Here is a 27,856-nt window from a genome sequence, read left to right as displayed (position 1 = left end):
TACAAGACATACGGAAACATGCTTTTCAAAATTCTAAAAAATAAAATATAAGAAGTATGATTGCTTTTGTATAAAGCTCATCTCAGTCCATATACTATGGAAGCAAATCGTTACCATATTTCAAATGAAAAAGCATTTCCAGAAATGCTTTTTCATTTTAAGAATGTGGCTGCATTATTTGACCCATAAATACAATTAGTAATCAATCATCCTATTTGCATTTTAATTTTCTTCTTCAAGACTGCTCATTCTTTCACTTAATTAAAATGAAAAAGACTGCTTTTTCGTTTTCGTGGTCTGCCCGCAAAGTACTGCCCGGAACTCGAAAATGAAAATTTTTGAAAAAGCATTTCCATTTTAAAGTGGATCCTGTAAGAGACAGGAAGCAGGGATGTCAACTTTGAGGTAATATGCTCCTTGTTTTTCGTACCAGTCAGCTGACGATTAGCAGCATTTTGGACTAACTGGAGATGATAAATAGAGAACTGGTCCAAGCTAGTACAGAGAGTTACCAGATAGAGTAGTCCAGTCTCCAAGTAACAAAGAGATGAATGACATGCTTAAAGACATCATCTGCAAAGTATGGCTTTACCTTAGCTAGCTGGCTCAGATGGAAAAAACTGGATTGGACCACTGCACTCACATGCCTACATAGTTAAAGAGAAGCATCAACATTGACACCAAGGTTTTTGACATTATCCTTACAATAGGAAGATAAAGGGCCCAGAGCACTAGGTTCTCAAAAATGACAATCTCTGTTTTGTTGTGTGGTTCATGCTGTAGTTAATTGCAGTGCTGACTGTGTTTGCCAAGGCTTGAGGACCTGGGCGTGGTGCCAGCAGTACTTACCTTATCCCCAAAGCATTGGGTGCTTTGCATGTTATATTCATGTGCAGACAAGGGTTGTTTCATGATTTCTATAATTTTCCTCTCACCAATGCCTCCCACTGGATCCAAGTTTTGGCCTGAGGTGCTGTCACAAAAAGTGGTGTAAAACAAGTGAGGAGGAGAAGAGGTAACCACAAGCACTTTTTTCTGATCCCACAGTCACACAAACTGCACACAAATGAGATAAAAGGAGTGAGCTGGGTAGATGTGCTTAATCTTGTCCAGTGGTGTTTTTGTGACATGTTGCTATGAATCCTGCTGCAGTTGTGTGTGAATTTCTATGAAATAGCCACTAATTTAAACTGGCATCCCAGAACAATAACCTTTAAATGCAGTATAAGAATCCAACATCTTGAATTAACTTATAGGATTTTTTTTTCTTCTGATTAGCAAAAATACAGTAAATTGCAATTGTTTTAATAGTTACTTCAGGTCATGATAATTTAGTCCCTATATTTTAAGAATTTGTTTTTATGGGATACTTCAAATAATAATGAACATTGCTTATTTCTCACTAATGTTTTGGAATTGTATCAAGCACAAAGTGGCGATTGCTTTAAAACTGCAAGGGAAGCTCAGCTTCCCCTATGTTGTAAATATTAATCTGAGAATATTATTTAATATTTAATATTAATATTTTAATATTAATATTTTAATATTTTACCAAATAATATTCCGGTCTGTTAAGGATTGTCCTGTGAATACCAGCCCCATTAAGGCGATGGTATTAGGACAGAATAGAAAGGTGTGAGACGAGCTCTGGCATTATTGAACAGCATAAACTCTGCACACATATGGAATGAATTCACACAATTTCTTAAAATACAAGAATTTATTAACAAAAATAAGTCAACTCAAAGTCAAACATATTTCAATCAACAAACTCTTTACTATGCTAAAACAATCCAACTAAACTACCAAGCAGAATTAAAGAATAATGAAGACTAATAGACTATGTACAATATAAACAAGTTGATTAAAGATGATTGGAAATCATGACCAAAAAGAGTGATGCAACATTACCATGCAATGTTTATGTTTGAGAACCAAGGATTATCTTGAAGAATCTGGAAGTGAAGTTAAGTTAGTTTTGGAACTAACTTAGAAAATAATCAGCAACATTTAGACAACCCTTCACAATGCAAGATCAGATTAAATATTATTTTAATAAAATAATGTTTTAAACAATGATCTGCTGAATAAAACCAACCTCCTGGATGACTAATTCTCAACGGTGTCTAATTAACTGCCTTTATTTATTAAAATAATATTTGGAGAAATATTATTGAGTATTTTGGAAAAGAGCCAAATCTTTCTGGAGAAATGGGGCTTAATGGTGTTTACTTAGTTATCAACTCTAGCAAATGATGTTCAGGGACTATTATTTACTAGCTTGAAAACTAACAACCTTTCTGTTGACTAGCCTTAATGCTAGCACACGTGCTCTTACCGGCTGGCCGTTGGGCTAACAAAGAAGCTAGCTAAAGTGCTAAGCTAGAGATAGCTTAGCGCCAGAATCAACACATACCTTTAAAATACCAGGGTTAAAATGCATAAGCGCTGACGGCGCGTTATGAGCAACGTTCTGGTTAAAACCACCCTTTAAATAAAGTTTATTGTAGCTTCAAAACATACAAAGAACACGAACCGGCCTGGGTGCTACAGGTAGCATGCTAGCACCAAGATAGCCGAGTTCCACAAAACAAACTTCATAGCATGAAAACGTTTAGATAATTTCATCCTAAACCAATCTGTTAATCTGCCCAAAACCCAACATCTGAACCTGTTGAGGGAATGTTGTCCAAGGGCGAAGTTTGAAGAAGATATCCGTCGTGAACAAAGAGTTAGCTTCCCGCTAACTTCTTTAGTTTCTTCCGATCCGAAGGTGCGTTCATTCTGTGAACAAAGGTTAGCTTCCCGCTAACTTCCTCAGTTTCTCCCAATCAGAAGGTGACCAGCTGTTCGTTACCGTAAACACGTTTGCGGGCCGTAGTCTTTCCTCCAGACTCGGCTTGTCGAAACATCTTCTCCACAAGCTTCTCTCGAACCCGTTTGCTTCTGTGGGGCCTCGAAGAGAAAATGTAAGCAACTCTTACACCTTAATTTCCCCGTTCATGAATGAAAATACTGGATACACAGACAGTATTTCATTCTACTTAACTTTTGCATATGATCGGTGATCGGTCCTTGGATCCAGTTGAATTTATGTCTTTTTGCCAGCAAAAGACATTCGCGCGCTGGGACTCTCCTGAACCGTCCTCCTCGGAGGCCGTGTGGAAAGAGAAAGACTTGTGGAAAGGTGGGGCTTTTATTTGGATAATGGCGCCACAGGAAGTCTGCAGTTACCCCCTTTTCTGGCTGTGCTGGAAGAAGGTTAATGCACTTTATTTTGAAAAGTACCAGGAAAGTATGTACCTGAGTTTTAGTGTTGAAGCCCATGGCTGTGTGGTCCCAACACCTAAAATGTCAAAAAACAAATGATTACATATATAGTATTGTGTGTACATGTCATTGACTAAATATGCGCTACAACGCGCTCAACCTTTGTTCAGAATCAGCTTATTTTCATTGGTAACGATGCGGCTTTCTTCTCACTCATTCCGGCAGCTTCACAGTGCTTTAAACAGTAAGTTCAATAGCGAAGCAAAAATGCTGGGCTTTGTCCCACCCATCGGACACTCAGCGTCTCTGGGGTCTATGGGGCAGCCTCGGCTGCAGCGAAATGAGACGAGTCATTGGATAAATGCTGGGCTTTGCCCCGCCCATCGGACGCTCAGCGTCCGGGCTGGCCTGCATGATGATTGGATGATCTGTCTAAGGCTGAATCCCTTTTTGATTGACAGCGAAATGAGCGAATTAGCGATCTTGAAATTGAGCTTCCCCTCCAGCATCCGCCACTGCTAGCACATACAGGGGTTGGACAATGAAACTGAAACACCTGTCATTTTAGTGTGGGAGGTTTCATGGCTAAATTGGACCAGCCTGGTAGCCAGTCTTCATTGATTGCACATTGCACCAGTAAGAGCAGAGTGTGAAGGTTCAATTAGCAGGGTAAGAGCACAGTTTTGCTCAAAATATTGAAATGCACACAACATTATGGGTGACATACCAGAGTTCAAAAGAGGACAAATTGTTGGTGCACGCCTTGCTGGCGCATCTGTGACCGAGACAGCAAGTCTTTGTGATGCATCAAGAGCCACGGTATCCAGGGTAATGTCAGCATACCACCAAGAAGGACGAACCACATCCAACAGGATTAACTGTGGACGCAAGAGGAAGCTGCCTGAAAGGGATGTTTGGGTGCTAACCCGGATTGTATCCAAAAAACATAAAACCACGACTGCCCAAATCACGGCAGAATTAAATGTGCACCTCAACTCTCCTGTTTCCACCAGAACTGTCCGTCGGGAGCTCCACAGGGTCAATATACACGGCCGGGTTGCTATAGCCAAACCTTTGGTCACTCATGCCAATGCCAAACGTCGGTTTCAATGGTGCAAGGAGCGCAAATCTTGGGCTGTGGACAATGTGAAACATGTATTGTTCTCTGATGAGTCCGCCTTTACTGTTTTCCCCACATCCGGGAGAGTTACGGTGTGGAGAAGCCCCAAAGAAGCGTACCACCCAGACTGTTGCATGCCCAGAGTGAAGCATGGGGGTGGATCATTGATGGTTTGGGCTGCCATATCATGGCATTCCCTTGGCCCAATACTTGTGCTAGATGGGCGCGTCACTGCCAAGGACTACCGAATCATTCTTGAGGACCATGTGCATCCAATGGTTCAAACATTGTATCCTGAAGGCGGTGCCGTGTATCAGGATGACAATGCACCAATACACACAGCAAGACTGGTGAAAGATTGGTTTGATGAACATGAAAGTGAAGTTGAACATCTCCCATGGCCTGCACAGTCACCAGATCTAAATATTATTGAGCCACTTTGGGGTGTTTTGGAGGAGCGAGTCAGGAAACGTTTTCCTCCACCAGTATCACGTAGTGACCTGGCCACTATCCTGCAAGAAAAATGGCTTAAAGTCCCTCTGACCTGTGTGCAGGACTTGTATATGTCATTCCCAAGACGAATTGACGCTGTATTGGCCGCAAAAGGAGGCCCTACACCATACTAATAAATTATTGTGGTCTAAAACCAGGTGTTTCAGTTTCATTGTCCAACCCCTGTATCTAAACTTACTGGAGCCCAGTTTGGCAGTTTCTGCACTTTTTAATATTACATTTGGAAACACCGTTTTCCCTCTACACACTTTCAGCATTTGTACCCTTCAAACTAGAGAGCGAATGAAACACTAAAGGGACAGCTCAGACAGAGTGTAAATAAATGTCTTCAGAAAGAAAACTTTGAAGGATTGTCAAATGGAGCGAGTGAATCTTTGGTGATGTGTTGTGCAGCCAGATGTGGTCTAGTTTAATAAAATCCATGCAGAGAAGTGGAGCTTGACTTTTATAAGCGCTGTGTAAACAGTAGACACTTTTCTTTTTTCTTTTTAAGGTATATTTTTAGGCACTAGCAGCCTTTATTTTACCAAGTGATTTTTTTTTAAGTAAGTTGACAGGAAATTATGGATGACCGATCCTGACAAAATTAAAAATAAAAGCAGAAATATATATATATTTTTTTCCTTTTCTTTAGACATGCGTTTTCATCAAGAAATGTAAATATTTTCTTTTTCCTTTTCCTTACACATGCCTTTGTTCTTTTTACATTTCCTCGTCTCTCTTTTTCCTTTACCGTATGCATTTCTCCTTCATTATGCATATGAGGAGGTCTGCCTTCTTCTCTCCAGCTCCTCTACTATTGGTCAATAAACAGGAAGGAGGAGGATCCATGTGCAGGCCGAGGTTGTGTCCCAATTCAGGGCTGGATCCCTCCAAGTCCGTACTTGTGGGCCGATTACGTCACAGCGCGGCGCGGAAGGTCTGTCAAATGCGGCAGACAAATGTGTCCTTCTTTTGCCCAATTTGAAGGATGCGTTGTGAGTATCCTTCGCGGTCCATCTTTTCCCATGATTCATTGCGGGTCGAAGCGGTTTGGTCAAACAAGGGCAGCCATGGCAGACCACAGCGGCAAAAGCTGTGAGTAAACTGTGAAAAATTACACTTTCTGTGACACAAATGAACTTTTACAATGTTTTTAGTGTGAGAATATAACTGTGTAGACGTGAAAAATCTGCTTGATTTATCAAGACATCGCTTAATTTCAAATGTGCTCCGAAGTGTTCGGAGTTTTCCGCTCCCGCCGTATTAACTCCCAGCTTGCCTCGCCAGCCCTACCGGCGATGGAGCGAGCTAGCCCGGTAGAGATCTGACCGGACTATCGGCACTGAGCTCCTGCTGCCAGTCATCACAGTGAACGTTAAAAACAAGTGATTTCTAACAGTTTATGTTAGTATTATTTTAATGTATTGTGTCATTTGTTCATGTAAGTCGATTTGACATTACAGGTGATGTTAAAGTTAACCTGAATAAATGGACGATTTTATGTAATCTTACCGTATCGCTGGAGAGTGTGATTGAGAATAAATAAGCTTTTAAATATTCATTTTTGATGAAGAAATGTGCTATATGTGTTTTTAAAAGTATATTTATAATTCAGCTAGCATTATAATTCAGCTAGCATTATAATTCGTGATTTCAGGTACAGCTGAAGAGAAATACACTTTCAAATGCAAGAAAACCTCAGTAAAGAAGTGAAAAGTTTGAAAGAGCTTGTTTTAGGCATTTGCATAGAAATATTTTAATATGTTCTGCAAATTAAGACAAATGTAAAACTAAAAAATACTTTTTTTACACTGAAATACAGGTCCTTCTCAAAATATTAGCATATTGTGATAAAGTTCATTATTTTCCATAATGTAATGATGAAAATTTAACATTCATATATTTTAGATTCATTGCACACTAACTGAAATATTTCAGGTCTTTTATTGTCTTAATACGGATGATTTTGGCATACAGCTCATGAAAACCCAAAATTCCTATCTCACAAAATTTGCATATTTCATTCGACCAATAAAAGAAAAGTGTTTTTAATACAAAAAACGTCAACCTTCAAATAATCATGTACAGTTATGCACTCAATACTTGGTCGGGAATCCTTTTGCAGAAATGACTGCTTCAATGCGGCGTGGCATGGAGGCAATCAGCCTGTGGCACTGCTGAGGTCTTATGGAGGCCCAGGATGCTTCGATAGCGGCCTTTAGCTCATCCAGAGTGTTGGGTCTTGAGTCTCTCAACGTTCTCTTCACAATATCCCACAGATTCTCTATGGGGTTCAGGTCAGGAGAGTTGGCAGGCCAATTGAGCACAGTGATACCATGGTCAGTAAACCATTTACCAGTGGTTTTGGCACTGTGAGCAGGTGCCAGGTCGTGCTGAAAAATGAAATCTTCATCTCCATAAAGCTTTTCAGCAGATGGAAGCATGAAGTGCTCCAACATCTCCTGATAGCTAGCTGCATTGACCCTGCCCTTGATAAAATACAGTGGACCAACACCAGCAGCTGACACGGCACCCCACACCATCACTGACTGTGGGTATTTGACACTGGACTTCTGGCATTTTGGCATTTCCTTCTCCCCAGTCTTCCTCCAGACTCTGGCACCTTGATTTCCGAATGACATGCAGAATTTGCTTTCATTCGAAAAAAGTACTGTGGACCACTGAGCAACAGTCCAGTGCTGCTTCTCTGTAGCCCAGGTCTGGGGAATGCGGCACCTGTAGCCCATTTCCTGCACACGCCTGTGCACGGTGGCTCTGGATGTTTCTACTCCAGACTCAGTCCACTGCTTCCGCAGGTCCCCCAAGGTCTGGAATCGGCTCTTCTCCACAATCTTCCTCAGGGTCCGGTCACCTCTTATCTTTGTGCAGCGTTTTCTGCCACACTTTTTCCTTCCCACAGACTTCCCACTGAGGTGCCTTGATACAGCACTCTGGGAACAGCCTATTTATTCAGAAATTTCTTTCTGTGTCTTACCCTCTTGCTTGAGGGTGTCAATAGTGGCCTTCTGGACAGCAGTCAGGTCGGCAGTCTTACCCATGATTGGGGTTTTGAGTGATGAACCAGGCTGGGAGTTTTAAAGGCCTCAGGAATCTTTTGCAGGTGTTTAGAGTTAACTCGTTGATTCAGATGATTAGGTTCATAGCTCGTTTAGAGACCCTTTTAATGATATGCTAATTTTGTGAGATAGGAATTTTGGGTTTTCATGAGCTGTATGCCAAAATCATCCGTATTAAGACAATAAAAGACCTGAAATATTTCAGTTAGTGTGCAATGAATCTAAAATATATGAATGTTAAATTTTCATCATGACATTATGGAAAATAATGAACTTTATCACAATATGCTAATATTTTGAGAAGGACCTGTATATATTAAGCAAGATGGTTTTTTTTGTTGTTTAGGGACAAAGGAGCAGACGGGCCACTTTATTAAGCTCAGGGGTGAGAATGACCACCTTTTCACTGGAGCTAAAAACTCAGCCACCGTGGCTTGGAGGTACAATAGCAACATTCTTTGCAGTCAGTTTCTGTCCAGTTCCAAAAACTCCTATCTTTCTAACTTTCATAAATATCCATCCAGTGATTAACATACTTCTTTTGGTTTTCCCTCTTTCCTTTTGCTTGTTTAGGACAGTTCTGGAGAAGATGGGCCAACAGGGGAAGGTCACCCCCTTGCAGGCTCACAAAAAAATGGGACAATATGAAAAATAAATATAAAGTATGTTCAGAAGTTCTCATGTCACGCACAAATAAAAAAATATTTCTAAAAGTCTTATTGGTTTCTCTGTTTAGTCAACTCTTTTTTTCTTCCTTCTAACTTTAGGATTGTAAGTATCCAGGGTCAAGAGAGGGAGTCAGTGAAAAGCCCAATGCTGCTACTTGGCCCTGGTTTGTCCTTATGGATGAGGTGTTGGGACAGAGGTCTTCCACAACACCTCCTGTCCTAATTGCCTCCATCCCTGAGGACACTCCAGGGCCAAGCGGAGCGGTGGGCAACCAGACGGAGAAGGAAGACAGTGAGCCAGCAGGAAGGGGTCAGAAAAGAAAGAAGGACAGAGATGATGGAGTTGATCAGGGAGGACATGAGGGTACAGAGAATGGACAGACTGTTTTCCATCTTAGAAAGAATGATACCGAAATAAGGTGCTATATAAGAAATAAATAAATATGTTTTGTTCAGATAGTTTCTTAAAGTTTTAAGCTGTTCTAATAAATTTCTAAATTGTTTTTGTCACCAATGTATTTTATTTCCATTTCCCTAACAATACATCAACTTCATTTAAATTTCTAAACACAAAGTTTATTTAGAAAATTACAAATAGCATTTTAAACAGAATCTGGAAAAAAACAACATTCATACAGATCAAGATTACAAGACAAAAGGCATAAAATAAAACTATGTACAAGTATTTACAATGGCGACAGCAGGATCAACCTTAGTGACAGGTTCCAGGAACACCTCTTCAGCAGAACAAAAAGGCAGATGTCTTTCTGAACAGAAACTCTCTGGCGGTGTGGCTAAATCTCTCGCAAGGTCAGAGACATGGATGGGATGCCGCAACTGAGACCTGTGGTTTGTCTTTCTGGATGGTGAGCGAAGCATCACAAAGGTGGTCACAGATGTTTGTGATGCCTCTTTCATCCATCAAGTTTAAAGGGCTGACTACTAAGATGTAGTCAGGAATATGCAGAATTAGAAGATGGTGCAAATCGGGCAAAAGAAGGACACATCTGCCGCATTTGACAGACCTTCCGCGCCACGCTGTGACGTTATCGGCCCACAAGTACGGACTTGGAAGGATCCAGCCCCTGAATTAGGACACACCCTTGGCCTGCACATGGATCCTCCTCCTTCCTGTTTATTGACCAATAGTAGAGGAGCTGGAGAGAAGAAGGCAGCCCTCCTCATTTGCATAATGAAGGAGAAATGCATACGGTAAAGGAAAAAGAGAGAGGAGGAAATATAAAAAGCACAAAGGCATGTCTAAGGAAAAGGAAAAAAGAAAATCTATACATTTCTTGATAAAAACGCATGTCTAAGGAAAAGGAAAAACAATATATATATATTTCTGCTTTTATTTTTAATTTTGTCAGGATCGGTCCTCCATAGTAAATAGGGTGGAGAGAGCAAAAGATAGGTATGCAGTAAATGTTGACGGGCAAACAACAATGACCAGATTAATCACTGTTTTTGATAGAAATAATATTTTTTACATGGCAAAATAATTTATAGGTAGCTTTAATAAAAGAGTGGAAAACCAACAGACCAAACAGTCATGACATGCATGCTGCAGATTCTGTGTATTTGAGTCATTAATTTAAATGGGATTGTACAAAATAATAGCAGTGTGGAGTTTTATCATTGAGGTTATTCATTCTGTTACACAAAAACATTTAAATCTGTTGGCCTTAATGTAAGGACCAATGCAGCAAATGTTTTGGTAATAGTACATTGGAGAAAAACTTTTTATTTCAGACACTGTTTAGAAGAACAGTTTACTTTGATTAAAAGTTAATTGGAGCAGAAAAAAAAACATATTAAAAACTGCAGAAAATTATAGGCTCTGATGCCTTAAAATGGAAATCAGAATTAGAAAGATGTGGAAAAATGAAAACTTCTGGAAGTATGGTCATAATAACTATTACAATGATCATCTCCAGGTAATCAATGAAGGTCTAGTTACATATGAGTGCTGTAACAATTAGAGGTCACATATGTACAACCAAGTAACTGACATGAAGTAAGTATATTTGTTCATATAGCTTGTTTTCCCAGACATATGTCACAATGTGCCTCACAAAAAAAGTAATCCAACAAAATACACAGCAATGTACAATACAGAAAACAAAACACAATTCAATCATAAATGCGTACCATGAAAGCTTAAGTCCAATTAAAAACCTATTTGATTATAAGTGTCTTTATCCACAGAGATCTGTAGGAAGATAGGAGAAGATGTAGAAATTACATGATCTAAAGAGTTTACAATTTGCCAAAGAGCACATTAACTGGCCTAAAGAGACATGGAGCAACATTTTTTAAACTGTTAAAAACAAGATTTTTCTTTATGGGCCCAATTGCCTCAATTGCAATGAAGTTCAGGTATTGTGTATAACTTAAATAAAAACAAAATGCAATGATTTGCAAATCCTGTTCAATGTATATGCAATTGAGTACACTACAAAGACATGATATTAAATTTTCAAACTGTTAAATGTATTTGTTTTGCAAATATTCACTTATTTTGAATTTTATGCTTGCAGCATATTCGAAAAAAGCTGGGACTGGGTCATGTTCACAACTGTGTTACATCAACTTTTGTTTAACAACACTCAGTGAGCATTTGGGAACTGAGGACACTAATTGTTGAGGCTTTTAAGGTGGAATTCTTACCCATTCTTGCTTGATGTACAACTTTAATTGCTCAACAGTTCAGAATAAATTTTTAAAAATTTGGAATGTGAACTTGTCAGACACTTTTCTGCTTTGTATCAGTCCATCTCAGATGCGTTTCTGGGTGTTGTTGTTATTTGGCTTTGCATGGTAGAGTTTTAACTTGCACTTGTAAATGTAGCGACAAACTGTATTAACTGACAATGATTTTGTATAGTCTTCCTGAGCCTCTGTCCCAGCTTTTTTGGAACATGTAAGTATCAAATTTAAAATTGGTGAATATTTGCAAAAAAAAACTGTAAATTTATCAGTTTATACATTAAATATCTTGTCTTTGTATGGTATTTAATTCACTATAGGTGAAACAGCATTTGCAAATCATTATATGCGTTTTTTGCATTTTCATACAAAACCCCTGCATTAGAATTGGGGTCTTACAACTAAATATTAGCAGAGTGATTCAGAGGGAAGCCAAATCTTCAAGCATTTTTCAGTTTATAAAACACATATTTGAGTTTGTAAAGAAAAAAGGCAGATAGTTTTTGAATAGTGTAATACTCCTTTTTCCATTTTTTTTTTCATGTAGACTGATGAATTTGAAATATTTTTTCAGAAATGTGATTTGAAATAGACTATGTCATGCTCCCAAAACAACTGCACCAACTGTATCATATATGGTCCCAGGCTGTGCAACATTACTGACTACATCATGTATGAGATGCAGAAAAAAGGACTTCTGCCTTCAGCACAATTCTCTCAACAACTGCACAGATCAAATGATACTGTATGTCTAAAGCTATGGCTACTAACACTTTAGTCATATTCATGCCTCACAGAAGCAAGGGAAAAGAGTCAGAAGATGTCTAAGAAGATTTAAAAAGTAGGGACTGAGAAATAAATGTGCAAAGTCAGTAAAAGTCATCAGAGGGTGACACAGCAGATGAACTAATTCATAACCTTGGGGGGATGTTACTTAATACATAAAATGTAAAAGTAAGAAAGAAAAGACATAATAAAACAAGGTTCATGCATGAGTGTTTTCTTAATATTAAGAGAAGGTGAACAACAGCAATGTGATTAATTTTCTTCTTTTGTTTTTACACACTTACACAATCTAAAACTGAAGGCCTATTTCAGGAGAAGACAGAAAAAAAACAGTTCTTGATTTGAACACGTTTGAATTAAGCCTTTGGGAAACAACAATTCACTGTGAGTAAACCTTCTTCAAGCATTTTGAACAAAATCATGTTAAATATTGAAACAGAAGCATATTAATGTCTGATTGTTTGCATACCTATGGGCATTTGCATGTGCATACAGCAGTGTAACCTTCACCAGTCCGCCTTCCTGTGGATGGGCTTTCATTAATCACAGTGTAGGTAAAAAGAAGTAGATAAAGTAATTGAATCTAGAAGCTATAAGGCCTTGTGTTACAGATTAGCCATGACATGTTGACCTGTGTTGTGAAACAGCTTTTCCAGAAGTTAAGCTTTTATACATGAGAAGTCAACAAGGTTGTATCACTCTTACATTTAAGCACCACAGAAGCCTGAAAAATGTTTTTTAAAAATGTGGTTTTCTCAGACATTGGTACTAATGTCAGCTCTTTACTGTGAAGTATTTGCCACAGCTTCAGTGTTATCTGATGATAATCTGGTTTTCACTCATGCGATACAGTGCCTTTCAAATGTTTTCTTACTATTTAAACTTTTACACATTTTGTCGCTATGCAGCCACAAAATTTAATATATTTTACAAAGATATTATGTGATAGACTTGGATAAAGTAGGGTAAACTGTTGAAGTTGCAAAAGAAGGATACATGGTTTTCAAAGTTATAACAAATAAGAAGTAATGTCTTGTATTTGCATTCAGCCTGCATTAGTCAATATATTGTAGAACCACTTTTTCCTGCACTCCCAGTATGTTTCTACCAGATTTGAACATCTAGAGAGTGGAAATGTTGCCCATTCTTCACAGAAAACCTGAAACTGAAAAAGATTGGATTAAGTCTGTCTGTAAATCTCAGTTTTCAAATCTTGCCACACTCAATTGATTATAAGTTGGAATTTTGACTGGGACATTCTTACAAATTCATTTTCTTTCTGAATTAGGACCGCGTGTTATCATGAATATTTAATCGCAATATTTAAAAAATTGTGACATCAGTTAACACTTTTCTTTTTATAATTACACAAAGTCTTCACCTGTCTCCATAAGTTAAAGCATTTCAGCCATTAAAGATATAAGAGCAACGTAAGAGTGCATGACACTTTCTGCATGAGATGGTCAAAACTTGGGATATTGACTTTTGACCTAAGCCTACTTTGAACTTCTCAGTAACTTTTCTAAAACCTCACAGGGCCTCACAGAACAGATGGACTTTACTTATTAGGTAACTGCGGAAGGCAGTTGGACAAGATTTTATTTATGGTTTTCAGAGTAGGTAGCTGAATACAAATGTATGCCAAGGTTTTGAGAAACTATTTGAAAACCACATTTTTTCCTACACCACCTTATACCCTTTTGCAGTTTTAACATTAAAATATTGTTTATATGTTAATTCAAAATTTGCTTGGGTTTTCATTTTAATAAATATTAATTTCTCACAATTATTCTCAGCAGTACTGCTTTCATCAAGTTCTTATTTATGTGACTGACAGTGCAGATCAGCATAAAAAGTATCTGAAAACTACTGAGAGTAAGCAAACAGGCACAGTGCAGGGACAACTTAAGTCATCGGTGGCGGGGCTGAAGATATGTTCGTGCATGGATGAATACAGGAGGAAAAAAAACATCAAAATGAATAACCTGAACTGCCAGAGTGTTCAACCCTGTGGCGGAAAGACAATGTAGTCAGGGGTTGGTTGGATACAAGACTTGCTCCAGGTATGGTTCCAGGTTGAAGATGTGTATGGGTGACAACATTCCATGGAGCGTGGAAAGAGTTTCAGTGGATGATCAGTGGTGTGAAATGTGGTAAAGTTGGTAACAAAAACATAATTTTTTTTTAGTTAATGAGCATTAGCGTACACTGACCTTAAATATTTTTTCTCAGATAAACTGGTAATATTTATATATATTTATGTTAATTGGGTATAAAGACAACGTTAACTTAAAACATAAAATAAAATTCAAAAATACACACTTCGAAAAAGTATTAACACCCATAGAACTTACTTTTATTTGGATACATTATAACCGTACACTTCTAATTTGTTTTTATTAAGATTTGATGTGATAGAGGTTGCACAAATTTGTAAACTGAAATGAAAAGTACAGATCGTTTTCAGTTTTATTTACAAAACAAATCGGAAAACTGTGGCATACATTTTTATTCAATCCTCTTTTATCTGATACTCCTATTAAAAAAAGGACTCAGAGGTTTGCTCTGGATATCAGTCCATAGTTCGAAAATGCAAATAGTACATCTGCAAAACTACAGGCTGCCAATCTAAACTGACAGGTTGGGCAAGGAGGCTATTATCTGTGAAAGGGCCAAAGTAACTCTGGAAGAGCTTCACAAATCCACAGCTCAGGTGGGGAATATGTAAACAGAAAAACATTTTGTAAATTTAGCCTTTATGAATGAGTAGGAAGAAGAAGCATTGAACATTGAACTCAAGAACATTGCTGAAAAATGACCGTTTGCACTTTGCCTCAAAACATATAGGGGGTGTCAGAGACTGTCAAAAGACTTTAGACTTGAGCAGGGGTTCATCTTCTGAAAGGGCGACAAGTCTTAACATCTAGTAAGAGCTACAATGGAATGGTTTAAATCAAAGTATATTCATGTGTTTAAATGAGCCAGTCAAAGTCCAGAAATAAACCCAATTCAGGATTTGTGAAAAGAGTTGAAACATCTGCTTAGAGATGCTCTCCTTTCAGTGTGACTAAGCTTGAGTGAATTTGCGGAGCTTGTCAAAGATATGCATCTCTACATGTACAAAACTGGTGGAGACCTACCCTAAAAACCTGCAGTAGCTGTAATTGCAGTGAAATGTGTTTGTAGGCAGTTTGCACTATACATTTTAGATTTCATATTTATAAAAATTGTAAAAAACAAGCATTATTTTCCATCCATTTGATATGTATACACTACTTTATGTTGTCCTATCATGAAAATCACTGTGAAAGAATAATAAAAGTTTATGTTTGTAGTTTGACAAACATGATCATCTATTACAAAAAAAACCCACAGTAAAATATGAATTAAAGTTTGTGGTTGTTGCTTGACAAAATATAACAAAATGTAATGGGTGTGAATATTTTTGTCTTTATAGGTAATTAAAGCCTATAATTAATTAATTAAAGTATATTCTCCAGAATGATAAAAACAGAACACCAAGAATTATCTCACACATTAATCAGGACTCTAGTCAAATAAATAGAACATGCTATTACTTACACAAGTTTGCTATATATAATAGCATATTTAAAATTTTATTTTGCTCAAGTCTGAACATGAAATCACTAACAGAATTTAATGGAGTGCTAAATCCTGTCACATCTGTGCTTTATTTGTGTTGCTTTTGAAGTAGGGTGTAAAACTGACACTGTTCAGCATCCGCATGGAGTATGTTTATTTTGCTGTGACGTCACCATCTTGTTTTTTTATTTATATAGTGTTTTTTTTAGCATAAAGCTCTATAAGAAGATGCAGTATATGTGCACCTCCAAGAGGGGTGGCTGTGGGAAGGGTAGTCTTCCCACAATCAGAAAGTTAATGCAGATTATTAGTGCAGACAGAATGTCTGCATAGTGTAGCATGACATTAAGCAATGCATTTTTTTAATTATTGCTGTGATATTTGAATCACACTTCTATAAATTCTGTGCAGCGACACCTCTGCAGAAGTGGGTAATAAATAGTTACATGTATTCAGTTACCTTTGTTTACTTTCTGAGTAAACAAAGGTAACTGAGTTACTTTCTGAAAATGAAATACTTCTAAGAGTAGTTTTACTGCACCATACATTTTACCTCTACTTGACTAATTTGAAGTAACATTACTTTTATTTGAGTACAATTTCTAGCTACTCTACCCATCTCCACTTACTTCACTGAATGAAGTGCAAACACGTTTTAACCGAAATTGCACTTCAGGTGAGACTTCCGGTTTGTAAACAAGCTCCATTGTTCTAATTTACTTTCTATCTGCTAAACGTGTTGTGCCTTTTGATGGGTCAAGTTAATATACAATAAGCAGTAGATATTGTCACTGAAGTACATCCTGCTCTGTTCTAGCATTTATACATTACCTACTGTAAGTATTTGTTTCCAAAGTTTCATGTTGTGGAAAACTGAAATTTGGAAATCTGACCGAATGTACTTTTTTGCAATGATGTGATTTATTTTTACCCATTTTTTTTTATTGTTCTGAGTACAAGAACCTGCACATTTTATATTTTGTCTGTATGATCATATTATTATCAAATTAAACAGTTGGCTACTGCTAAAGAACTCAGTTCTTAAGTGGCCTTTTTACCAAATACTTTTTTACTCTCACAAGAGTAATTTTTGGATGACTGCTTTTTAAAAATATATTGAAATATGTTAAAAGTATTGACATTTTCAAGACATCCAGACACAAACTGTGGCAGCATGGCTTAGCCTGAAATCAAATGACATGTTACAGTATCTCGTGTAAGAGGGCGATGCTGGAAAAGCTCATCTTCCTATGCTATTGTAACATAAGGCAGATATGCAGTAGTAGTATGCCTGAGTGTTAGTTTCTGATTTATGTGTTCATATCATGCCCTGCTATTTAAACCCACAAGTCCTTTCCACTAGAAGAATAATTTACATTTTAGAAAATATTTATGTAAATTAGAACAAGCCGGACATTAGAGAAGATATGCACTTTCAACACTCTTTCAACTGGCATTTTGTTGGGTAACTAACTTAATCCTTTTGCTCTAACAGATTTTATCTATGACGTCTGCTTTAGTAGTTCCTCCAATATTAGTTTAATGTTGCATTCTCTCTTTTGTTGTTGAGTTATCAAGTAACCTCATGTTTTTGTGTTCCTCCTCTTGACAAAATGATACTTATTTGATATATACAAGGAAAACCCCGCACACTAAAAAACCCTTTTACACTAAAACAGGGAAGATGAGTCATTGCTGGAGTTTTTAATTGGGACCATCTAAGCTTATTATGTGTGTTTCGTATTCTTCCTGCTTATTTCTCAACATAATTTCCCACTGTTCTTTTTTTTTCTTGTCTGCAAGGATGGATATCTCAAGACATTTGAAATCCTGAGTCACTTTGCACCTTTTTCCTGTATGCATACAACCTTTTACACATTTGACATTTCAAAAACATTAATAGAGGATGTGCAGTAGATATATCGACATTACCTAATGCTCATATATACAGCAAGGAAAATATTTTACTTGTCAGGAGGTGTTAATTAAAAATAGCTTTTATAGAGTTTGTTAATTTTTGTTTTATTTGCCTTGGATTCTTTTTCTCATGATTGTAATATTAACATACAGAGGGAATGGAAAATAGCAGGTTTAGAATAAGCAGTAAGCCAGTGATATATTTTTTAAAATATCTGTTACCTCAAATTATGTTGAAGCATCTGGTAAATGTTTTTCTGTCTTCCTTGATTAAATTGATTACCTGATTCTCTTTTAAGTTTGGGGTTAACAACCACAAAGCAATGTTGAGAATGAAGAGAAAATAATTTCTCGACCGATGTTTTGAGATGTTTAAATTAAAGGTGCTTAAATTGCTTCAATATTTCCTCATAATATGCTTTCCTCATAATGCTATCTGTTGTGTTAAGTGCACCAGTCCCTCTGCAGCAAAACAGCAACACATGATGATGCTGCTACACTTTGTGCAGTACACAAGCTCCACATTGGTGGCAACATTTTTCAGAAAGGCTCACCTCAAAACAAGAGGGTTCTAGTTCTTGCAGGACACTCTTGGATATCCAAGAGTGTCCTGATATTAAACGTTTCACATTGAAGATGTTGATAATGTGGAAAACTGTTCTTTCAGGTTCAATATTTTTAGTAGCAATTTATATACAGGTCATTTTAATTAACAATATTAAGCCAATTTAATTAATATTTTCTGCTATACTATTTATGGTTTGACCAAAATAAAATTATAATGATTTTTTGTGACCAGCATAGTGAAAACCGCTTTTTGTTTATGAATAAGGGTTTTATTATAATAATTATAATATTATAATATAACTGGAATCTGTGCCATAACATTTGGCCAGTTGAAGAGCAACTGTTTTGTCCTTCCAAGACTGCAGTTCATTATATACAAATTCTGACATATTTGACCATATTTCACATTGACACACTTTTGTTTATATTGAGCACATTTCTTGCAGAACTACTAGTTCCTTTTGTTTCCTGGTCTCTTTTATAAAGTTCTCCCTACATCTGAAATTAATATTTTATGAATTTCTCTAGACTATTTTAATCTCAGCAGGCTGAGTTGGAAGAAATGGAAAAGGGGGCATCTGGACCCTCTCTGATCAGTTATTGGCCAAGAGGCAGTTACTTTCTGGACAGAGTCAGTCCATCATAGAAATGGACAAGAGAGACTATCATGCACAAAAACTCTCTAACCTTATTTAGGGCTAGAAAACCTCGTGGAAACCTCGCGGCAACTGGCCAGACTACCTGCAGAAAACTTTGGTCCCATGTGAAGAACATGGCCACTCCACACAGAAAATCTCCAGCCAAGACTTAAAACCAGGATTATTGTGTGACGACAGTGCTAACCCCTGCTCTGCCATGCTGCCCCAAATTTAACGAACACCACCAAAATGCTTTATATGAATTCAAACTCAATAGCCCCTGCTAAAAACAGCATAGTGACATTCATCAGCATCGTAGCTTATAGTCTGTTATGTTCTTAAGACATATGGGAAATAATATTCCCGAATGCTAAATTTACTGTTGGCAGTCCTGGGCTGCTGTGGTTAGGCAATCTGTATTCATTGCCACCATGGGAGATGCTAATCCCCCACAGGAGTTCCTAGCCATAAGTTCTGAACCCTTTACAAGGAAACCTTTTATACTGTATCTGGGGATTGCTTTTGAGAGTAATGCAAAAAGAAAGATGAGACCTTCTGTTATCAGATGCAAAACAATATAACTTTGGAAAATAATGAATCAACACACATTGACAAAAAACCCTTTGGTAACTTCATACAATAGCTAAATTAGCTGCTTAAAACGTTTACATTTTTAGGCGTTTCTCCCTTCTTATTACACCCACCCCAAGCAGTTCGAGAGGAAATAAGGGACTAATATAAGGCTAGATGGTGAGATAAGGAGACACATATGTGTTTAAGGTGTCCGACTTTTATGCCATTCGTTTGCTATTTATCTTCTCTTTGAAAACGCAATAGTACTTAACTTACGGAGCTCAGGCCAACATAACAAAGTACTTCTAACTTAAAACAAACATGAAACTTACTAGTTTAATTATTGTGCTGATTGTATGGAGTTTTGAGATTATGATTTCAATACTGCAGAAAGACATTGAGCCGGTGGTAGTAATTCTGTGTTAAAAATATTTCTTTAAGAATCTTTGGCATTGGGCTTTACATTGGTACTGTTAGCACTGTTGCCTCACAGGTGAAAGGTTCTGGGTTTGAGCCCTGGCAGGGGCCCTTTGTGTGAAGTCTTTATGTTCTCCAACTAAATCTGTGAGATTTCTCCAGGTTCTATGTCATCTTCCCACCATTCCAAAGGATGCATGTTAGGCCAGTTGGCCATGCTACGTTTACCCTAAATGTGAGTCTGTTTGCATGAGTGATTGTCTGTCCCGTGTGTCTCTGTGTTACCCTGTGATGTCCAGGTATCATTTAAAGTATTAGTTTCTCACTGTTATGAGTAAACTCCAACCTATAAAATAAACCTTTACTGGCAAAGGGGGTCAGTATATAACTTGCCTCTTTTTTACAGCCGTAATATGTAACATAGATCTGTGTCTGTCCATGTAGGTTACTAATCTAAAGAGAACATTCAATTTTACAAACTGAGAGCTTTTCAAAATACAATATTATAGGAATCTCATCATCCTTAGTTGAGTCTTAAATTAAACATAATTTAAATCAAGCCGAAAAAGCCTCACTGGACTGGTTTTGCTTTCAAAATTAGTTTTTCTTTGACTCAATCCCAATCATGCCACATTTTGAGCAGAATGATACTTAAGAGATGAGCAGCTGGCACACGGTGACACAGGTTCAGTCAAACTAGAGGAGTGTGGCAATGTGGCTTATATATAAAGAATGAAAAAAACAATCACTCACTGTTCTGTTTTTTTAAACAATTTTATAAAAAACATCTAATGTTCTACAGAGATTAATACATTTGTAGGGTATCAGTGGTTATTAATCAAAAGGTAGCTTTGCATTAGTATGAAACCTGTTTTGGGGTGTTGCAGAAGATCCAGTATGTATTTAGTTTGAGTGTTTTTTGATATTTGTGTAAATGTAAACGTAAGTGTGCCTGTGTCTGTGTGTGTGTGTTTGTATGCACACAGGCAGAATTTTGTTTTCCCAATTAGCCATGACACAGCTGTGCTTTCTCCACCTCATATGCTCCTTAGTGGGTTTCAGTTGAACACAAATCCACTTTAGCTACTACAACATTGCCTCCAAAGCTCCAAAGTCATCAATATCAATGTTTGATCTCAAACAGCTGCAACCTCAAATGCAAACACGCATGCAGGAAAGAGTAGAAAACTGACATCCAAAGGAAATGTGGGAATCAAATAGAAAAACGCAAGTCACCACTCTGCTGCTCTCTCTCATTCTGCCCTGTTGATTTATGGCTGTGTGATGTACCATGGCACAGTGACGTGATACCTCTTTGAAGTAGGCAAGACCCCTAAAATGTTCTCCTTATGTAACTGTCCCTGTTGCAAGGCCACACAAGGCTGTGTAAGGCGCAACATATTCGTGGGTGCAATCCCGAATAGAAATGCTTGCATGCACTTGTGTGTGTATACAGTAGGCATGCATTTTTGTGCTTGTGTTCTCTCTTTCTCTGTGAATTATGCAGACCAGGATGAGGGGAAGATGGGGCAGTTACATGGCTTTTGAATTAGATGAGACAAACAGGCCACATAAAACATAAGTGTATGTGAACCAGAAAGGGAGAGAGTGGATTAAAATGTTAATGGCCCGGGAGGGGAAAATTTAATAAAAAAATAAATAAATTTAGTAGGACAACTTGATGTAGAGGACAAAGAAATGAGCCCCCTAATGGGTGGTGGCAGAAAGGAACTTTATGGTTTGCAGACCTTTGGTATTTTCACTAGTGTAATGAGAATTAAAATACAGACTCAGGTTTAGAGTCTGAAAAAGCTTGTAGCTTATTTAAATTGTGCATTTAATGTTTTAGTTGAACTATGTCTTAATTTTACCTATTAATTGGTGATTTATAAGTATGAATATTGGGGCAACGGTGGCTCAGGTGGTAGGGGTTCGTTCTGTAAATGCAGAGCGTAGTTGAGTAGATGAAAATAATAAACAGACTTACAAGATGACCAGGCACAGAAACACAGGCAAGTGTGGGAATTGGGCAGGAGGTTAACATGAGCGTGGAATCAATGGACATGAAGCCAGAAAATAATTTCAGGTGGACACCCAGGAGGTTGTCCCGAGTAGGCACAGAGTTCAGGTGGAAGGGCAAGAGGTCATCTCAAGTAGGCACAGAGTTCAGGAGACCAGAGGTGGCAATGACGAGGACCTTGAAGCAGGCATTGATGCTGAGACCTTGGTGGCCGCCAATGGCGGCGACGACATGGAGAGTCTTGAGGTCGACCAAGAAGTGTTGAGGAGCACCTGAGACAGAGCCTTGGAGGTAGGCGGTAGCTGAGAGGGAGCCTGCGTAGGCCGGCTGTGGAGCGTAGAGGACCCTCTGGGAAACCTGTCTGGAGGTCAGCAGCAGAGCGTAGAGGACCCTCTGGGAAACCTGTCTGGAGGTCAGCAGCAGAGCGTAGAGGACCCTCTGGGAAACCTGTCTGGAGGTCAGCAGCAGAGCGTAGAGGACCCTCTGGGAAACCTGTCTGGAGGTCAGCAGCAGAGCGTAGAGGACCCACTGGGAAGCCTGTCTGAAGGTTGATTGAGAGTTGGAGATGTAGGGGGTTTCAATGATTGTCTCCTGGACATCTGCCAAGTCAGCAGTCCCCCCCCATGATTTTGAGGCCTTCTGATCCAGACTGAGAGACCATTTAGAGGCTCAGGAAACCTTTGCAGATGTTTTAAGTTAAAAACCAGACCCCGCCAGCCCTTGGCTGTGCCTAGAAATCCTGTCCATGAAAGTTATGAACAGGACCAGTGACAAAGGGCAGCCCCGCCAGAGTCCAACGTGCACTGGGAACAGGTCGAACTTAATGCCGGCAATGCAGACCAAACTCTTGCTCCGCTTGTACAAACACCGGATGGCCAATAATAAGTGCCCCCCAACTCCATACTTCTGGAGCGACCCCACAGGGCACCAAGAGGGACAAGGTTGAATGCCTTCTCCAGGTCCACAAAACAAATGTGGACCGGTTGGGCAAACTCCCATAAACCCACGAGCACCCTGCAGACACACAGTTGTGTGAGAAACTCCTTCTGCGCATGCAGGTCATTTTGGAGTCGTGAATTGTTCAGACTGAAGTCTGATGGGGGTCGCAAATAAATTGTGTGAACAACCCTGCTAAAGATTCCACCAAAAACTTGAGCATCCAGATCTGCTGTGTGAATGTAGCCTGAGATGTATTTTTGGGGAGATGTTTGCTCCGAAACTTTTGATGAGCTTCAATATGTAGTTCAGCAGATGTAATAAGAAGTAAAGGAGAATAAAGAATGTGTGATCTCACACAGCTCAGTGTCAGCACAAAGAGAGTGAATATTACACCACACAGCTGTAAAACATCTGACTTTGACTTGCAGCTGTTAGCTTCCTATACCCCTTTGTGACGCTGCACCACCTGATTAAGTAAGTAGGCATGTGAGACACAACTTTATAGCTCCTGTTCTGGTTATGTGTTGGGACTTTTAAAATTGATGTCTATAGAATGTTTTAACTGGGAGACATTCAGCTAAACTCTCTGCTACTTGAGGGGAGTAATGTCATTTCACTGGCTCCAGATTAAAATGACCCGCTCGGAAGGGGGTCTTATTTCTTTGAGTTTGTACCTATATTTAGCACTGTCCTAACATGATCTGATTGCTCTGGACGAACATTACTTCCAGGTGTAAACAGTAGGAAAGTGAGTAGGAAAGCTGTTCTTTTTCATGAAATATTGCAGATTTAACATAATTGTGTATTATTGGTGTTGTAGATATGACTCTCTTTTACAAAGAACACCACAAAGTTGTTTTGAAGATTTCTGCTATATTAGAAAGTGTTTTGACAGAATATTTTTTTTATTCTAACTTTATATAATGAGCAATTTGTCACATAATTGATTTAGTCATTCAGAGGTAGTGAAATCTTTCTTTTTCCATCTTCATCTTTCTCCATATGCATGTCTGTTTTCCATTCTGTTCTTCCATTCTTCCCCTCCTAAAATCTCTCCTCACTTCTTGTTTCTCTTCCTCCCTTTCCCATGTGCAGGGATCGGCCAAGGCGTACCAGTGGTGGCTCTTATTGTTGAGGGAGGCCCTAATGTGATCTCCATTGTGCTGGAGTACCTCAGGGACACTCCTCCGGTCCCTGTGGTGGTATGTGATGGCAGTGGGAGAGCCTCTGACATCTTGGCCTTTGGACACAAATACTCAGAGGAGGGAGGGTACGCACTGACATTTGTATACATTGCATTAATACTAGGACAAATAGTTAGAAATATGAACTTATTTTAAAGAAAAAAATATTTTGTACTAAAACTTTTTGTTGGATTTTTTTGTAATCACAATATCCATCAAGTTATGAGTAGGTTAATACCTTTTTGCCTGTCATTAAAATTTTACATTGACCTCTGCTGCCATTTATTTAAATATAAAGGTAATTTAGGCAAGTTTTATTTCCAAACAACTGATAAATATGTTTTTGGTTTTATTTCCTAAATAAACTAACTACTTTAGCTTCCTTTGGAACTTTTCATTCAACATCTTACCTTGAGTTCTGAGTCCCAGTCAACCTTGGTTTCATTTAGTAACAAATAAATTTAGTTTTCTTGTTTTTTTACTTTGCGACTATGTTCTTACATATTTCCCCTCTATTTCCCACTCCTTTCTCTCTCTGTAGCATAATTAATGAGTCTCTTAGAGACCAGCTGCTGGTAACCATCCAGAAAACCTTCACCTACAGCCGCACACAGGCCCAACATCTGTTCATCATCCTCATGGAGTGCATGAAGAAAAAGGAACTGGTTAGTCATCTTCTTCCCAGTCAGTCTCTTTATTTGTGAGCACATGCAGAACCTTGCTCATTACAGATACAATTACAGCACCTCGGTACATGCATATTAATGCCTGCAGATGCAGTAACAGCAACTTAATGAGATGCATTTAAATGGAATAATAAAGATAATAAAGCACAGACAAAGTCTGGCACACGTCAGGTCATCACGCACATCATTAACCCCATAAACAGCAGTGTCCCTGATCACTTAAACATTGTAGTGTATGCTGGATAAATATAGCAATACATAACAAAGCTAGGTGTACAAATTGAGCTTTCTTATCATAAAACTTAGTCTAAAGAAGTTATGACTTTGTCTTTTTGTATGTTAAGCAGATGTAAATGCATTCAGATGACATTTGAGACAAGCTGCTTCGGACCTTACACCCCTTTGGCAGTGTTTAACTTAAAACACAGGTCATATTACGCACAGTGTGTGTTCCTGCCACTCATCTGCTTAGTACATGTATTATTCCAGGTGTAGGCAGCTCAGATTCTTCAGTGCTGGTGTCCTGTATATTTCAGATTGCGCTCTGCTCAACTTTGCTGTTTTTTAAATGTGCTACACACATTTGACATTGACATTTGACATACAGTAGATCTTTCCCTGCCTGAACACACTATTTTGTTATTTTAAAACCACAATCGTTGATGGCTTTTATTGGATTTTTATGTAGACCGACATAAAGTATAATATTTATATAGAAAATGAAACATGGTTTTTGACATTTTCTACCAATAAATATCTGAAAAGTGTGGCGTGCAATTACATGTATTCCCCCTGAGTCAGTAGTTTGTAGAACCACTTTTCATTTCCAATACTGTTGCAAGTCTTTTATTGTATGTCTGTACCAGTTTTACACATCTAAAGATGGATGATATCTCCCTGTTAGATCTGGAATTTGATTGGACACATGAATATGCATTGATCTAAACCATCCATTGTAGCGCTATGTTTAGTGCATTCGTACGTCAGTGTTTGTATGTCTGTAAATATTTTTCTTGCAGTGATGTTTAGTTTTTGAACTAATGTGACAAATTGCACCCTATTTACAAAACATATGTTTGTTAATATATTATTTTAGATTTTTTTGTACATGATTAACAAATGAGGTAATCTTCTTCTATGTAATGCTTGAGGTTTGACAGGTTTATTTAGAAAAGGAAAAAAAACCCACAATGAAATAAGTTGAACTTTAAATGAATGCTCCTAAAAAAACTTGCACTGAAAAGCTGAGGATTTAAACAGTTACAAACTTATTTTGCAGATTCATAAGAGATTCAGTGACATTTTTATTTAATTCTACTGTTATCGGTTTCATTGTTGTGATTTTATTAATAAGGCTATTGATACTAGTATCAGAAATTTGAATCAGAAAAATACAAGTGCTTTACAGTAATCTAGATGATGTTCCAGGCTATTTCTCCAACTGCTCACATGACGGACTTTGTGGACCTGCATGTTTCCACTAAAAAAGATCAGAATCAATGTTATCTCCTCCAAACCAACTGCAACATAATTGTGTTTTGTGTTTGGGGTGCTACTGCAGTACCAGCACTCTGCAGTACTGCATACTGTATATTTTTCTAACACACCCACATGCTGCAATGCTCTGGCACAGATAATAGTGTGATGTTTTCTTTATGGTACATAAAGTGCCTGCAGCTTTTACTGTGTTTTCACTATGCAGCAATATTAACGTATTTTCTGTCTTTTTGCTCTCACACAGCCTTGCTCTAATCCAAGTGTTTAGAAACAGAGGAAATATGCTAGCCCAGGGACTTCTTGTACTGCCATTGGGGCATTTACCTGTTAATAAGCTGCAAATACACAAACCTCGGTATTGGTTTTAGGATTGAACTTGTTGCTGAAGTGCGAAGCTGGAGTCCTGTAGAGACCAAAAGCATAACACAGTCATTTAAAAAGGCATTGAAGTCAAGCATTAAGAGAGTTACAGTCTTCACTTTTATTTATGTTAAGTCAATGCTTCTCTTGTATATTTCTGCTTTTATAAAACTAATATCCCATAAATCACAAACAAAGCACACAAAAATACAGTTTCAGAGATAGTCTCTTTTGTGTTGCCTTAAAGTGGTCAGAGCTGTGCAGTATGTAAATGAACTGATTTCACCCTCTGTGGGATTCCAGCGACTGACTGATGCTCACGCTGAAAGAACGACATATACCAGAGAAGCAGAACAGGAGAGCGTGAATCATTGAGCAGTAGCAGCTGTGAAGCTCATATAATCCGATGCTGGCTCTTTCTGAACTAACAAGAGTGTTTCCGCTGTCACATTGAAACCAAGCATTTGAAGTCCAATATCAACAGCAACATTGCACCCACAGGGATTGGACAATGAAACTGAAACACCTGGTTTTAGACCACAATGATTTATTAGTATGGTGTAGGGCCTCCTTTTGCGGCCAATACAGCGTCAATTCATCTTGGGAATGACATACAAGTCCTGCACAGTGGTCAGAGGGATTTTACGCCATTCTTCTTGCAGGATAGTGGCCAGGTCACTACGTGATACTGGTGGAGGAAAACATTTCCTGACTCGCTCCTCCAAAACACCCCAAAATAGCTCAATAATATTTAGATCTGGTGACTGTGCAGGCCATGGGAGATGTTCAACTTCACTTTCATGTTCATCAAACCAATCTTTCACCAGTCTTGCTGTGTGTATTGGTGCATTATCCTGATACACAGCACCGCCTTCAGGATAGAATGTTTGAACCATTGGATGCACATGGTCCTCAATAATGGTTCGGTAGTCCTTGGCAGTGATGCGCCCATCTAGCACAAGTATTGGGTCAAGGAAATGCCATGATATGGCAGCCCAAACCATCACTGATCCACCCCCATGCTTCACTCTGTGCATGCAACAGTCTGGCTGGTACGTTTCTTTGGGGCTTCTCCACACCGTAACTCTCCCGGATGTGGGAAAAACAGTAAAGGTGGACTCATCAGAGAACAATACATGTTTCACATTGTCCACAGCCCAAGATTTGCGCTCCTTGCACTTTTGAAACCGACGTTTGGCATTGGCATGAGTGACCAAAGGTTTGGCTATAGCAGCCCAGCCGTGTATATTGACCCTATGGAGCTCCCGACGGACAGTTCTGGTGGAAACAGGAGAGTTGAGGTGCACATTTAATTCTGCCGTGATTTGGG

General features: G+C 38.4%; 1 protein-coding gene across 4 annotated transcripts in view; it reads left to right on the top strand.

The window, feature by feature from the left end:
• Window positions 1-27,856, top strand: part of trpm3 (transient receptor potential cation channel, subfamily M, member 3) — a 178,445-nt gene that overhangs the window by 81,308 nt on the left and 69,281 nt on the right. For all 4 annotated transcript variants that reach the window (XM_047381346.1, XM_047381345.1, XM_047381349.1 and 1 more), the window contains exons 7-8: window positions 23,895-24,069; window positions 24,525-24,648. In XM_047381346.1, coding sequence (XP_047237302.1) covers window positions 23,895-24,069; window positions 24,525-24,648 — 299 coding nt within the window. The remainder of the gene's footprint in view (window positions 1-23,894; window positions 24,070-24,524; window positions 24,649-27,856) is intronic.

The sequence above is a fragment of the Girardinichthys multiradiatus genome, chromosome 12, assembly GCF_021462225.1.
Source record: "Girardinichthys multiradiatus isolate DD_20200921_A chromosome 12, DD_fGirMul_XY1, whole genome shotgun sequence".
Taxonomy (NCBI): Eukaryota; Metazoa; Chordata; class Actinopteri; order Cyprinodontiformes; family Goodeidae; genus Girardinichthys; species Girardinichthys multiradiatus.
Note: the sequence above shows the minus strand (reverse complement) of the source record. Positions and strands in the feature narration are given on the sequence as shown.